Raw genomic sequence first — 16091 nt, 5'->3', positions numbered from 1 at the left:
GGTGGCGGAGCACGCTCTCTAAAGGCCAGCGGAGGGGGAGGGGTGTGTCCGGCAACTGGGCCCCAAACCCAACCCAAACCCAGCATCCCGCTCTCCAGATACGCACTGCCACTCCCCCACCCCCTTACCATGCAGGAGAGCTCAAATCAAGTCTCCCTCATTCAGACATGCTGTATATAGAAACACAACACACATGCAGGTGGGGAGGATAGGATATGGGGAGGCTTTATACTGGCTCTATCAAAACCGATCCCAGGAGCACATTCACCCCCTCACTCATAAACACACACACACACACACACACACACACACACACACACACCTATGCAGGCATGCGCGCATGAACTAAATAAGATCTAAGTTCCAACGCCAGTTTGATAAAACACCCACACATAAAGGGCAGAAAGCTCTGTTTGAGAAACCCACCCCTCTACAAAATGACAGTCTGTATCTTAAAGCAAGCAACATACGAAACAAACAGAACCATTCAGAGTTTCTGTGGGCAAGCCACTTCTTCAAGCCAACACTTTGTTCCCCTGCAGTGGCAGAACTGTGAGAATAGCCGAGCTCAAATCACTTTGGACTTGAGGCACCTCTGCCCCTGGGCCTCCATCCATTTTACTGTAACCAAGAGTGAAAATGTTGTCCTCTGCCCGCGCCCTGCCCCCTTGTGCTCCGTCATGGCCTCCTTTCTCCAGCACTTTTTTTTATTCTCTGGGAGGCACAATCCAGTTTGCCGTCCTCCTCCGTGTTGCCATGGTACCGCCCCTGAAAGCAGCAAGTCATGTCCGCCTCTTCCATCAGAAAGGCTTTTAGTTTAGTGGAGGCTGCTACTAACAGTTTGGCCAGTTTAATCTCTTCACATGTTATAACGATTTGAACAGCAAAACACTAAACCATCTGTGCCTCGACTCCCAAGTTACTATTGACCACCAGTTATATCCAGGATCAATCATGATCAGTGCCATATTGTGAGATATTTAAATGTAATTTTTTAGGGATGCACGATATATCTGCAATCAAATCGGTATTGGATGGTGTTAGTAATTTTCGAATATATCGGTATCGGTCAGATGAGTAAAATAACAGTACAGTATCATCCAACATTTTCATATTGAGAGGAAACAATGCGGTAAATCTATGATTTATGGGCTTTTACAAATGTTTTGGAAATAAAGACCTTACATTTTCAAATTTACAGTGTTTACATGTGTTTTTCAGTATGTACAACATTTTGTTATCATAGAAACAAAATGAAGTTATCGGCCATTACCGCAATGTTATATCGTAACACCGTAATGTAATATCGGTTATCAGTATTGGCCAAAATTTTCATATCGGTGCATCCCTAATCATTTTGATTTCCTTCTTATCATTTTTCATTGAGATATTTATTTTGGTGGCAACAGAAATAATCTACATAAGGACAGATGCCTCAAATTTGCATCTATTGCCATTTCTTCATTAAAAAGAAAGAAATATATTCAGCATTGTGAGTCAGTCTAGATGCTTAGCATCATGTGGTGTGGATTTGATCAGAGCTGCTGAGTTAATTACACTAATAACTGGTAACAATAGTGATCTTTCTGCACTTTTTCTGCCATGTCATCAATGAGCCAGTAGATGGCACTGTTGGCTTTAAGATAGAGTTTAGTCTGCTTGCTGAATAAGTGTTTGGCTGTGTTTCTTCCTAATGCAGTTGGGTGAAGTGATTTTACAGCATCGAATTAGCAGAACTTCTAATCTTAATATTTGTATGGAAGTGGAGTGAGAGAGAGAGAGAGAGAGAGAGAGAGAGAGAGAGAGAGAGAGTGTGCGTGTGCATGTGCGTGTTTGTGTGTGGCGTACATTTAATTTTAGATTTAATATGTGTGTGCATTGTGGCATGTAAAGTGATGTCACTCATGAATGGCAATGCTTTTCAGTGCAAGGCCTTTCAGCTGGAACAGCACAGTCGGTGATAGTGTGATGGTTTGATATCAAAGTGAATGTTGCTCCTAATCCTAATCCTAGTCTGTATGTCCTGCCTCATCCTAACCCCGGCGCCTAACCGCTCACAGCCTGGTTCTGCTCTGCTGTTTGTGTCTCTGCATGGTTGCTGTGTGGCATGGCTGCGGCTGCTGGCTGCAGGGGCCGTACCTGGGGGAGCAGAAGCGGGAAGGGCATCTGACAGAATGCGGTGGGAGCGGCAGCCTCCACGACTATCCCGTGGACCTGGGGGGCGGAAAGCCCCAGCAGCAGGGGGCGTACCTGCGCTCTTCTCGGGGCCAGTCGCGGGGCAGCAGCGGGCGGGGCCTGTCGCGGCAAGACACCTTCGACTCGGAGACGCAGGGCAGCCGGGACTCGGCCTACACCGAGGCTGGAGACTCCTGCATGGACATCGAGACGGACCCGTACGAAGAGCCCGAGCCCTACCGGGGGGGCGGGGGCGGCCGCCCGCACCCGGCACAGCACCGCGGCCGCCAGGCGTCCTGGGAAGATGAGGGGGCCGAACCGGACCAGGAGAACCTGAACCACCCGCCTCCGATGGCAAGCCAGACGCAGACGCATGGACGCGCCAAGCTGAGGGAGCGCTACTGCCAGGACCCGGCGGATACAGGGGGCAACATGGGCCGCAACAAGAACCAGGACGACTGGGGGAGGGACGTCTACATCCGCTAAAATACAACGTTACACCGTCGAGGCAAGGAAGTTACTGAACACGACTGAGGGGCGGGGGGGAGGGGTGGGGCCCTGGGTGTGGGTTTAAATGGAACTGAAGCGTGGGTTTGGGGCCATGCCAGTCAGGCTAACGAATCAATCTGTTTACATCCCAGTACAATGTAAAGAAGTACATCAACTGCCAGATGCCATCCTCATCGAGTTATTCTAGCAATTCAATTTATTTATGTTTAGAAGAAAAATGATATTGGTCTGTTATAGGTCTTTCTTTTTTTGTTGTTTTCCTATGTTAATACTGCATGAATATCACGGAATCCTACTGACAGCACGAGGACAGTAATTGTTATGATTGTGAATCTATGATTGTGATCCGTACGACTCAATCTCTCCTTCAAAATGTAGAATGTGAAGGCTGGTAGAGCTGTCGTCTGTCATGTCTGTCCTCTGCAGTCTTAAACAGGGTCTTATGTCACCGTCCCCATGTACAGTGTCAGGGTCTCTCTCTCACTCACTCTCTCTCTCTCTTACCTTACTCTCGCTCACTCTCTTGGACTCCTGGGTTACTTTCTTGCCCTTTTTCGGGGTCCAGAGAGTACGAGTCTCTCTCGCCTCCACTCTCTTATCACCCAGACCTTAAAAAGCTGGTGGAGAAGTTGCCATAAATGTTAAGGCGGGGGAAATGTATTGACATTGTTTTCCTCAAGTCACCTCGATGTATTTGACAACACGGCCCAAAGATACTCACCTCTTCCCTGTCGCGAGTCGGCCATCGTACCTCACTGTCTGACCCGCCCTGTCCCCCAATTCTGTCCCCTGCTGTTCGTGGGTGCTGTGGGTGCAGTGTTGAAACGCGGTCGTTAGTCGTGATGTGAATGAAGTGTCCTGCCTTAGTCTCTCACACCCTGAAGAACCCTTTTACTTCAAGAAAACTCCAATCACAAGTGCCGGAATGTCTCGCCAAGCCATGTCCACCATCGCCGCGGTGGGATGTCTTAACTCTCGTCACACTTGTTTTCACGCCATGTCTGTGCGTCCCTGTGTCTGTCGGCCACTCTGCACGGTGGTCCATGCTGCCGCTCCAGCACGTCCTTCATCCCATGTTCTTTGCACCAGCTGTGTCGTCTGTTTTTCAGGGCTAATGCTTATCTCAAAAGTGGTTTTGTGTGGTAAATCACTCCCGACTTCCACCCAAACAGCTAGCTTGTCTAATATTAAATACCACTTCTTCTCTTCTTGATTTCTGACTGAATTAGTGTTGTTTTTTCCCCTGTGGACATTTGCAATTTGTTCTTTGTTTCTTTTCTTTTTTTAATTTTCAATTCTTGTGAGGTAGTGAGAGAAGTATCAAGCAGGGCGGGGGGATAGGTGCAACCTTGGTCTTTACTCAGTTATCTAAATGGAGAATCCATGAATGTCTTTGGCGGGCTACTTTTGGCCTGCCCCTGTCTTCAGTTGAATAAATGAATATTAAATAATGATCAGTAAATAATGTTATTGTTGCGTTATCGCAATTGTTAAAAATATGAAATAACCTGTATCATTGGTGCCTGATTGTAGCTACATTTTGCTTTTTCTGCCTTTCATTTTTAATCTGTGGATAAATTCGTATTTTAATTAAAAATTTAATCAGAAAATGCCATTGTGTTGCCTAATTGATAAGCTACTGTAAGACATCTGATTATCACACATAGATTCCAAAGATACTAAATCAAAGTATTTTAAGAGGGGAAACTGGGATTTTGACATTGCTTTTTATTTCATTTGGGCAACATGAAGATTCAAAATCCAGGTGTGTTCCAACTTTTTTTTTCATATTCTACCTAACAAGCGCAAGCCTTTAGGCCCACAGCCCAGTGGTGTGGTTATTCAGCTTTATGGCACCACACCCGCTCCTACCACCCACATCGCCCTAGCCACTCCCCCTACCCACCCCTCGAATCCCGACTCTCTACCACCTTCCTATCCCTAGCTATGGCCCCTTTTCCCTAGCCCCACTACCCTGTCCTTGCCCCCCTCCATCCACCCATTTCCCCCTAGCCACTTCCCCTACCCACCCCTCTCTATGACCTTCCTATCCAGGGGCATAGTAGAAGGTAAACTCCCCTTTAAAATGAGGCAGAGAGTTTACTCACCTATTTTCAGATCAACTGTATCAATCAATGAGGGGAAGCAAGGCGACTAAACCTTGGATAGTTGACCCACCTCTGTATTTACCACTACAACCCTGTTCCTATCCCTAGCTACGGCCCCTCTTCCCTAGCCTCACTAAATATCACTGAGTGTCCTGACTGACTTTGCCATCGTCTGACCCCGGCAGGGCCTGCTGGCCCAGCGCCGTGGGAAGAAGACATAGTACTGCTACCCCTGTATAACCCAATGTGCTTGCAGGTGTGCTGAAGCTGCATTTAACTGCGACAGAAATTCACAGTTCACACAATTCTAAAATCACTTCTCTCATATCACGACACATCTGACCACTTTTGAGTCATGGAGGAAACCATGAAAAAGAATACAATGTAAGGCGTTCACGTGAGTCCAGGATGTGGTTTACAATACATCTCACAGTCGAGGGAAAGGAAGTGTTGTTATCTCAGCTTCAAACGACACTTTGCAACAGAGGAAACGTACACAGCAGTAAGAGCGTAAGGCTTATGTAAGTAGGCTGTGTAGTTTTCATCTGATACTCAGACCTGAGTCTAGAATCAGAGTGGTGCGTAGCAGGCTACCAATGTCAAAGGCCGATGCCAAAAACCTGGTCTGCCAAGGTGTATATCTATATTTTAGGGTTAATACTCCTGTCAGTGCCCCTGACCAAGGCACTGGCAATTGAACTGGAGTTGGTCCCTGGGCGCTGTACAGTGGCTGCCCACTGATCCTATTGTGTTGATAGTAGAAGTAGAGGATGGGTCAAATGCAGAGGATGAATTTCCTCACGGGGACAATAAAGGATAACTTACTTTATATCAAGCTGGTAAAAGAAAAACTGAAACTTTATTGTATGTCCCTTATGGTAGGCCTATTGGGCAACATACATTGTAAAATAACCAATGAAGACAAACCTGTGACTTTATCACAGCTAAATATGAACACCTTAACCAAAAGTCAGCATGATCATACAACCACTTGAAGTGCTCATACAACAATTTGAATTATGTAAATATATCATCTTGGATAATCTAGCTATATATACGAAATAACACTTCACACACACACACACACACACACACACACACACACACACACACACACACACACACACACACACACACACACACACACACACACTTTATGGGGCCTTTATATGAACTAGGCATATAAACGCTCGATTCCTGGGCTCACTAGCTCGGCCATCATCAAATCATATTATCATATTATTTTATTTTATAGATAAAAATGAGACTGCCACAGAGAAAATGTGAACATTATTAGGCCTAAATCTCTGTAACATCACAGGTTTGTCTGGTTTGAGGTGTGTGGCTTTGCAATAACACGTTGTGGTAACGCTTTAGAATACAGCCCGCAAATAAGCATGTAGTTATAGTATAACAAAGGGGTACAAGGAGTGTAGTTATAACTACAGGGTACAAGGAGTGAATTTAAACTTTAACTAGAGGGTAACAAGATATGTAGTTATAGTATAACTACGGGATACAAGGAGTGTAGTTATAGTATAACTATGGGGTACAAGGAGTGTAGTTATAGTATAACTACGGGGTACAAGGACTGTAGTTATAGTATAACTACGGGGTACAAGGAGTGTAGTTATAGTATACCTACGGAATACAAGGACTGTAGTTATAGTATAACTACGGGGTACAAGGACTGTAGTTATAGTATAACTAAGGGGTACAAGGAGTGTAGTTATAGTATAACTACGGGGTACAAGGAGTGTAGTTATAGTATAACTATGGGGTACAAGGAGTGTAGTTATAGTATAACTACGGGGTACAAGGAGTGTAGTTATAGAGTAGGTATAACTACGGGGTACAAGGAGTGTAGTTATAGTATAACTACGGGGTACAAGGACTGTAGTTATAGTATATCTAAGGGGTACAAGGAGTGTAGTTATAGTATACTTACGGGGTACAAGGACTGTAGTTATAGTATAACTAAGGGGTACAAGGAGTGTAGTTATAGTATAACTACGGGGTACAAGGAGTGTAGTTATAGTATAACTACGGGGTACAAGGAGTGTGTCTTGTTACCCTCTAGTTAAAGTCTAAATTCACTCCTTGTACCCCGTAGTTATACTATAACTACACTCCTTGTACCTCGTAGTTATACTATAACTACAGATCTTGTTACCCTCTAGTTAAAGTTTAAATTCACTCCTTGTACCCCGTAGTTATACTATAACTACACTCCTTGTACCCCGTAGTTATACTATAACTACAATCCTTGTACCCCGTAGTTATACTATAACTACAGTGTGGTACCCCCGTAGTTATACTATAAGTACAGATCTTGTTCCCCTGTAGTTACAGTCTAAATGCACTCCTTGTACCCCGTAGTTACACTATAAGTACAGTGTGGTACCCCGTAATTAGCCTATAAGTACAGAATTGGTCCCCTGCTTCAGAATACAGCCCGTGACCCCGTAGTTACCCTGTAAGTACAGTGTGGTACCCCGTAGTTATACTATAAGTACAGATCTTGTTACCCTCTAGTTAAAGTCTAAATTCACTTGTACCCTGTAGTTATGCTATAACTACACTCCTTCTACCCCGTAGTTATACTATAAGTACAGATCTTGTTACCCTCTAGTTAAAGTCTAAATTCACTCCTTGTACCCCATAGTTATACTATAACTACACTCCTTACCCCGTAGATATACTAATAACTACATGCTTATTTGCATGTAGTTATAGTTGTAGTTATATTATTCAACAACAGTTATCTGTTGTTGAATTCCGGGAAATAGCCAAGGAAACTCCGAAAGAAATAATCTACTTGGGGATAGACTTCACTTCTGTTTGGAAGTTCTGGGGGAATCCTGTTTCAGCTGTTGTTGCGTTGCCAGAGAGGAAGGGAAAGTTCACTTCCCCTACCTTATTCGGATTGCGTGTGTCATCAGGCATGTAGGCTATGCGGTTTGCGTCATCAGCGTCACGCCCATCTCCCGTGCTGCCTTCAAGTGCTCGTCCTAAACTCAGAGCCGGATTAAAGTAGGAATAGTCAATGCATTCGTCGATCACAGCAGTATTTCTCCGGACTCCGGTGACTCTTGTTTTATTTTCGAAATCAGGGGGCACATGATAAAACTACAGTGTGTGGCGGCTGCAATTTCCTAGCGGACCAATATATTATTATTATTATTATTATTATTACTATTATTGTTATTGTTATTGTTATTATTATTATTATTATTATTATTATTATTATTATTATTATTATTATTACTTTATTATTCAGATAAGATCAGATTGCACTGATCAGCGGGATGTTTACATTTACTTCCGGGTACCCCTGAGGTCCACACATTATAATGGCGGTGGACGACGGCACAAACTGACGTGTTGAAGACAAAAACAGACAAAGAAGACAAAAATGGTTCGTCCGTGTTGTGTTGTTGTTTAATATCATTCATAACAACACTTTCACTAACGTTAGTGGAGACCAGACTAGCTAATTTACCTGTTGGACCAGACTAGAGTAGACTTGAAGCTAAATTAAATTGACGTGGCGTCAGTTAGCTCTGTCTGTACCAGGCTCTTGACGCGAGGTTACTGTCTGTAACGTAAAAAAACAGCGAGTTTGACAGACAAACAAACGTTATTAGCTAGCTAACACTACATAAAACAAACAAAGAAGAAAGGCTAGATACGTCGGACAAGCATGTTTACCAACCGTTTAACCATTTAAATTGAAAGTAGTCGGCCGAAAACAACGAGAGGGTTTGACAGCATTTATTTGACAACACGCACATTTAAACCTGCCGCCTTCCCCAAGTGGTACCCGGAAGTAAATTTGTTTACATGGTGACGTCACGGTGATTTGGTCTATTGAATAAAGTGCCATCTGATCTTATCTTAAATAATATAATTTGCCAAACTTCTGTGAGCAAGTGGAACATAATATTACTGATGACTTGACAAGATATTTCTACTTGGTAAATCAGCTTAGAGGGATTTTTTTGTACGATGGCTTCCATACAGATTAATCTATTATCTCTAGAGTAGACGGTGAGTTTCACATTCGTATTTACAACTTTGGATACTTTGTGCGGTCAACAGGTTTTCGCGATACTTCCGACAGCACTTGAACGCAGCATCTCTGCGCCCTCTCTCCATGACATAACTCACTGGGCAGAAAAATACCTGTTTTTCCAAGCGCCACCCATTTAGCTACGTTCCGCTACACCAAGTTATTAGTTGTAGAAAGCAAGTTTAGTGGAGCAGTCAGCAGTTAACAGACAGGTCATCTCATCCTCTTCTAAGAAGTGGTAACTACAACAACATCAAGTTAACATCTTGAGATTCTTTTGTTGTCTTGGTATTTTTCATTATCACTTGACATGGGACTCCTTCTGACCAAGCTGATGGCTGTGTTCGGTGACAAAGGTAAAGCCAACTTCAATCCATTCACACAACCTATTTATCTAGTCTTCTTATTTTTGAGTATTTGTGAATTTTATCATAAATTCATAAGTTATGGCATCAGAGGCTAGATAGAGCTGTATGAATATGTCTGTGTAAGAATATTAGAAAAAGATAACTGTTCATTTAGATGTATTTATTAGTCTACTTTGGTGAAACTTTATTTTGTATCTACACTAGCTGACTTGTCGGGTAGCGTGTCTCAGTACTGGATGAGAGGCTGAAGTTGCCTAATTCAATTGTTCTCAACATGGGGTCTGGGAACCACCAGGGAGTCCTACAGGGGGTTTCCAGGAGGTCCCCAGCAAATTGATGAATTGTTAAATGTAACCATTATTTCATTTCAAGAAGCTAACACACTTACTGTAGAATGACTGTTTGATCACAGATCCACTGTTATCTCTCTACCTACAATTCGGGTATATGCTCGTCATCGAATTCTGGACAAAATCATACAATCAAATATACTTAGATCTGTGTCTGAGAGAAAAGCCTAATTCAAATAGGGGTCTGTGGCTAAATTAGGGGTCCTTGATATGAAAAAGTTTGAGAATCACTCACTGGTTTAATTGATCCAAATATTCAGCAAAATTCTGTTGTTTTGACGTTTGATCTGAAGTCACTGCTGAGCTGGTTTTCTTGTTATATAATGATGTTATGTCTTGTCTACAGATAAGAGATGTTCTATTCAGTATACCATAGTCCTGCACACATGTCTTTACCTTATCTGTAGACTCCATTTGTCTTGGGATGCTGGAATTTAAACTAATTATGAAAATATTATTTGTTTTGGATACCATAAGTAAGTGTAATATAGCCTACCAACTGTTAAATGTTAGTGTGTGCAGGTTAACTGTAACATATATATTTTACTTTCCTACAGAGCACAAAGTTGTAATTGTGGGTCTGGACAATGCTGGGAAGACAACCATCCTCTACCAACTGTAAGTGATATTGTATGTATTGGATTGGGATATTTTGTTAGAGTCCATAAAGAAATGGATGAATGGATCATGACATTTTCAGATGCCAGCAACACTTGATATCTACTCCTGTAATCTCTATAATCCTCTTTTAATCCTACTTTAGAGCTCTGATTCTCAGCTAAAATGTCATTTGCGTGGTGTCTTCAAGTCGCTCATCGTGTCTCTAATTCCAAGCTTTTGTTCTCTCACCTTCCCACGCGCCCGCACGCATGCAGCCTCACAAAGGAAGCGGTCCACACGTCTCCCACCATTGGCAGCAATGTGGAGGAGATCTCTGTCCGCAACACCCGCTTCCTGGTGTGGGACATCGGGGGCCAGGAGAGCCTCCGGGCCACGTGGTTCTCCTACTACTTTAACACAGAGGTACTGGTCTCCCTTTCTCTACCTCTTGTCTGTCTGTCTGTCTGTCTGTCTGTCTGTCTGTCTGTCTGTCTGTCTGTCTGCCTGCCTGTCTGTCTGCCTGTCTGTCTGTCTGTCTGTCTGTCTGTCTGTCTCTGTCTGTCTGTCTGTCTGTCTGTCTGCCTGTCTGTCTGTCTGTCTGTCTGTCTGTCTGCCTGCCTGTCTGTCTGTCTGTCTGTCTGTCTGTCTGTCTCTGTCTGTCTGTCTGTCTGTCTCTGTTTGTCTGTCTGTCTGTCTGTCTGTCTGCCAGTCTGTCTGTCTGTCTCTGTCTGTCTGTCTGTCTGCCAGTCTGTCTGTCTGTCTGTCTGTCTCTGTCTGTCTGTCGGTCTGTCTGTCTGTCTGTCTCTGTGGTTTTTCCTTCCATGAGAATTGTGAACACAAGTCATAGGATTACAGCTGAAGTTCCCCCAAAAAAGTAATTACACAGTAGACAATTTTGTCCAAAGTTTGTCCTTGTGCTCTTGGAGAAGTTTAGCCCACAGAAATTGATTCGCAACGCTTTTAGGTTTTGGTTTCTGTGTAAGCTTCACCAGATACTTGCCACAGTAAGGGGAAACAAACAATTTTTTTTATTTGGTTTCCTTCGTTGTCCTTAAAGTGGCCTCTCAGCATTCTTCACCAATGACTAGGTGGCTCCAAGCAAGAAAAACCTCATCAACTTAAATTAAAAATGACACTTTTAGCCAAGGATTTGATGTTCATGAGTAAAGATAGTAAAAAAAGGAGCATCGTCTGTTTTCCCAGCTCATATCCAAGTCTGTCTCTTCTAGGAAAGTGCTGAGTGAGCTTTGCACATTAACCCATATCGATGTGTTGTTGCCATACCTTGCTCCCTCTATTGATAAAGCACATTACTTGGCTCTGTTACACAAGCACTTACAATATAATCCATACAGTATGTGTGGCATTTAACCGTTTGTGCTTCCCCTAGAATTGCCATTGATACCCTGGGTTCTCATATCGAAGGCTATCTTTTAAGTGGTTGAAAATAACTTATTGACAGATTTGACATTTGTGTTTTCTCTCATGTCTGTGGCCCCTTCAGATTGTCATTCTGGTTGTGGACAGCACGGACCGGGAACGACTCACAGTAACCAAAGACGAACTGCACCACATGCTTGCACACGAGGTACAAATCCCTTCTCTTCTATATTAAGAGCATGGTGGTGCACTGACTCTCATACATGTGTTAATTCAGGAGTTATAACCATCATTATAGCCTTTATTTTCTCTTTGTACTGCGTAATCACCAACCACCAACACAGTAGGAGTAACAGATGATGGGAGAACTGGTTTTATGACGTAGGCCTAAACCAGGGTAAGAAAGTAAGAAGAGCTGGCCTGACGTAAAACCTTTTTGTTATTCGCTGAGAGGGAACATAGCTGGCGTTTACATGTTGAGGCGTGAGGCCTGCTCACGCTTTCAGATTGAGTAACTGCACCACAGATGTAGAAACTCACTAACCCGTGACGGGGAAGTTTCACAGTCAGTCTGCGTGAATCAGCATGTTGACATGTTATTTTTATTGCTTTTTTTCCACTGAGGTTGCAGTTCTTTTTCCTCAAAAGACGATGTGAGGACAGTCTGAGGGCATCGGTTAGAAATGTTTCGCCTACATGAACGTGCCATTATGCATACATGCATGCAATGGATCCATACTGGTACTGAGAGCAGAGTTGCTAACAGCCTTTCTTATATGTGCTTATAGGACCTAACAGCCTTTCTTATATGTGCTTATAGGACCTAACAGCCTTTCTTATATGTGCTTATAGGACCTAACAGCCTTTCTTATATGTGCTTATAGGACCTGCAAAATGCATCCGTTCTGGTTCTGGCCAACAAACAAGACGTGAAGGGCTCCATGACAGTGGGAGAGATCTCCCAGTTTCTCACACTCAACTCCATCACAGCTCACACCTGGCACGTCCAGGCCTGCTGCGGCCTGACGGGAGAGGGGTGAGTAACACTGACACACCACACTCTCCCTTTCTGTCTGTCTTTGATGCTTATGACTGAGGTGAAGCTAAATATTACTCACACACGTGATAGCGAAAAGCAAAAAGAGCATCTTTTCTGCTGGGATTAGCACATTATTTGGACTAGTTTGCGGGTTACATTGTGTACCTGCCGTATTCTCAAAATGTGTTTCTCTTTCTCTTTCTCTTTCCAATTCCTCTCCCCTTTCACAGTCTACCTGCCAGTCTGGACTGGATGAAGTCGCGGGTAGTGGCAAACTAGAAACTCCCTCAAGTGGAATAAGGCCATGGAAAGCAACTTTCTCTCAGTCCAAGCTAAACTGTCCCAGGCATCGCAATCTCACTGTGCCCGGATCAGGACCAGGACTTAAAATTGTGCACCGGGCGAGGGGTCCCTGTGAGCACCGGATGTGTTTTCAAAACGGTCCATGTGCCCTTCCCCCCGCCCCCCCACATGTCTCACCCAGCTCCGAGAGAGTCTGCAAGGGGCTGTTCAGTGTCTGGTCTGCCTCAGGAAGGATGAGCAGCACAGGAACCTGTCAACAGTCACAAACTCAGTCAGGATGGGACATGAACAGCAGCCACCACAGGCAAAATGGTGGTAAAATAGTGACCACAAGACCTGGTTTCATCAGCTGTGTGAAGTTCATGTACCAGTAACTGAAATGGTTATTACAATGCCATTTATTGTTTTACTACAACTAAACAAGTTGCAACATAGCCATGAGTAACAAAAAAAAAAGTAAGGGATCTAGGCAGCCATGTGCAATCAATAACACTACATTTTAACACAGCTTTATTTAGAATGTAATTCTTTACCATTGTGTCACTAAGTGACATTTCTAGTAATCCGGTGACCTACAGTTCCATTTAACTCATGCCAGAAAATGTGACAATTATAACAGGATTTCCCTTTGATTTTTGACTGATCATTCTTGTCATTGACTATCTCTTAACTAGTTATGCTCTAACTACTTGTGGTGCAACTGAATTTAGTAGGCCTACCTAACTGGTTACCAAATATCTAATTACAAACCATAGAGCACTTTATTAAGCTGCTACAAACACTTCACACCATGAATGAGTGCGGTTACATGCAAACAATAAACGGATAAATGACAATAATCAGGTAACTGGCAATAATCTGATTTCCGCATTTACATGCACTTAGTAAATAGCGGGAACTCACCTCAAAGTGCGTGAGTGGACATTGACGACAATGAATAAACCTGATGACTCAGCAGTAACCTAGGTGTGTTTATCGGTTTCCTCATAAACTGATAACGGTTTATTAGTGTGCATGTAAACGCACTCAATGAGAAACCAATTGAACCTAATGTGTAAAATTATGTTTTGTGCCAGTGAGCCAGAGCAGCTTTGCTAGACTAAACAGTGCTTATAGTAATTTATTTTTAAATATTGAGGCACCTTAAGTATTTATACAGAAATCAGTGATTCCCTGAATGTGAAAAGCCTGCATGCTGCTAAGGAGTACAATCACTTGTATATTATATATATAAGAAACTATATATTGTATTGTGTACAGTTTTTTTTTATGAATAAATGTAAATGTTGGTGATATATACATTGGGTGTGTTTTCCTTTCCTTGTGTAGCCTAATATAATTTTGAATGAGAGAAGCATTTGCTGTTGACTCAAGATTCAAGATTTTTATTGTCACTCCATAGTACAAGTATGCACGTGTGAAATTCTTATGCTGTAGGCTCCGTTACAGACAAGGTGCAGTAGGTAAATAGGTGCAAAATCACAGCAAACAATCAACAACAACAACTATAAACTGTGGTTGGCGGACATGACCTCTGTTATAAGGCTGTTGAATAGGTTCCTGAGGACCAATTCACTTAAAAAGTTTTCCACCATTTGGGACCCGTTCCTAGCCTACCTTGATGAGGTTAGAGGTGACGGATGACTTGCCTGACTGGTCTCTCATGGACCCCTTGCATGGGATCTCAGGCACATTTCTCATGAGCACATAAGCACATTATGTGGCTGGTAGCTATGTACCTTATGTTTTTTGTTTTGTTGGTTTGTTTTTGTGTGTGTATATGTGTGTCTGAACATGTTTCTTTGTCTTGTTATTGTTATGAAAAATCTAAAATACAATATGGAAAACAACAACAACAACAACAACTATATATATATATATATATATATATATATATATATATATATATATATATATATATATATAACATATATAATTATATATAAATATATAACATATATATATATATAACAGCAATATACATAATATCAGTAATATAAAACAGCTGCCAGGGTATGTTAACACTGGGAGCCATACGATGGAATTCATGTAGGCTACATAAACTGCGTTGGGTGGTTTCCTCCTCATGTCATTAATATAAAATTACCTTGTGCCAAGATTTCTCGTCCATCTTCCAAGCTTTTAAATAGCCTAACATAATTGAATTTGTACAATGAATCAGCAATAACGTTAGGCCTATTGTCTTCTCTGTGGTGTGGTACGGCTGATTCATTTCATGTGAGAGAGAAAAAAACGACAACAAAATAGGGGGCATCCGGATTTGAACCGGGGACCTCTTGATCTGCAGTCAAATGCTCTGCCACTGAGCTATACCCCCTGCGATAGCGTGAGTTGAATAATTCATCATATTATAACTATAACACAGTCCCTACAATGTGACTTCATTTAAACAATATACAAAGGATTATATATACTTTATCCTTTTAAAATCCGTCTAATTTTGTCGACGATAGCGGTAACGTTACTTATCAGAGTGCATAACTTTATTTGACCACTAGGGGGAGACAGAAGCCAATACATTCAACACTGATACTGGACTTTTACGCACACGTTCAGGAGTTCAGGAGCTACGCTAACTAACTTTGTGCTTTGGTTGTGAAGAGTTGTAAACCATGGTTGTAAATTCAACTGTTTAGCTAGCTAACTAAACTAGATTTGGCATTTGGTGTAGAAGAGGAACCATGGATGGTATACGGTATGCTAATCACAGTGAGTTATCTTCTGTTCTGTAGGCTACTCAACATTTTTCATTGGATAGCATATCATAGCCTGTCTGTTTATAAACAGCCATGTCAAATATTTAGGCTAACACAAAACAGTTTAGACTGAAACGCCATTAACTAGTTTTTAAACGGGCACACTGATCACAAACTAAGGGGCTTACAAACAATCTGAAGAGCAAAGTATTTCTACCCTGGGAGACATGTCCTCTCCATAAAGGCATAAGACACTTGCCTCCTTCTCTTGTCTGTGCCTATTATTTAGCTACAGTCTAGGTCTGTGCAGAGAAACTGTGGAGCAGCTGCTTCAGAGGGAGGGAGATTATAATCGGAGACTTGCCAAACTGCATTTAGAAGCAATTATTAGGGCTAGTCTATAAACATACTTAGGTCCCTGAGAGAAATCGGTTTCACTAGTCTATTTTTGTTAAAACGGTACTATCAA

At 42.4% G+C, this 16091-nt stretch overlaps 2 protein-coding genes across 2 annotated transcripts in view; both read left to right on the top strand.

The window, feature by feature from the left end:
- cacnb1 (calcium channel, voltage-dependent, beta 1 subunit) overlaps window positions 1-2661 on the top strand; it is a gene marked incomplete at both ends in the record, with an annotated part of 37311 nt that extends 34650 nt beyond the window's left edge. Inside the window, one exon of the mRNA XM_083649181.1 lies at window positions 2131-2661. Coding sequence (XP_083505307.1) covers window positions 2131-2661 — 531 coding nt within the window. The remainder of the gene's footprint in view (window positions 1-2130) is intronic.
- Window positions 2662-8985: 6324 nt separating this feature from the next.
- arl5c (ADP-ribosylation factor-like 5C) lies at window positions 8986-14157 on the top strand. Its single transcript, XM_083648561.1, has 6 exons — window positions 8986-9221; window positions 10141-10201; window positions 10459-10606; window positions 11688-11771; window positions 12448-12599; window positions 12833-14157. Exons 1-6 carry the CDS (start codon window positions 9176-9178, stop codon window positions 12879-12881), a joined length of 540 nt encoding a protein of 179 aa, XP_083504687.1. The 5' UTR covers window positions 8986-9175; the 3' UTR covers window positions 12882-14157.
- Window positions 14158-16091: the final 1934 nt, after the last annotated feature.

This window comes from Poromitra crassiceps (assembly GCF_964638095.1).
Source record: "Poromitra crassiceps genome assembly, chromosome: 13".
NCBI classification, from domain to species: domain Eukaryota; kingdom Metazoa; phylum Chordata; class Actinopteri; order Beryciformes; family Melamphaidae; genus Poromitra; species Poromitra crassiceps.
The sequence above is the reverse complement of the archived record's forward strand: the minus strand, read 5'-3'. Positions and strand labels throughout refer to the sequence as shown.

Bases quoted from the DNA above. Each gene is read 5' to 3' on its own strand.
- arl5c (XM_083648561.1), top strand. From the start codon at position 9,176: ATGGGACTCCTTCTGACCAAGCTGATGGCTGTGTTCGGTGACAAAG. The intron at 9,222-10,140 runs GTAAAGCCAACT...ACTTTCCTACAG, and splicing joins GGCTGTGTTCGGTGACAAAG to AGCACAAAGTTGTAATTGTG. The intron at 10,607-11,687 runs GTACTGGTCTCC...TGGCCCCTTCAG, and splicing joins CCTACTACTTTAACACAGAG to ATTGTCATTCTGGTTGTGGA.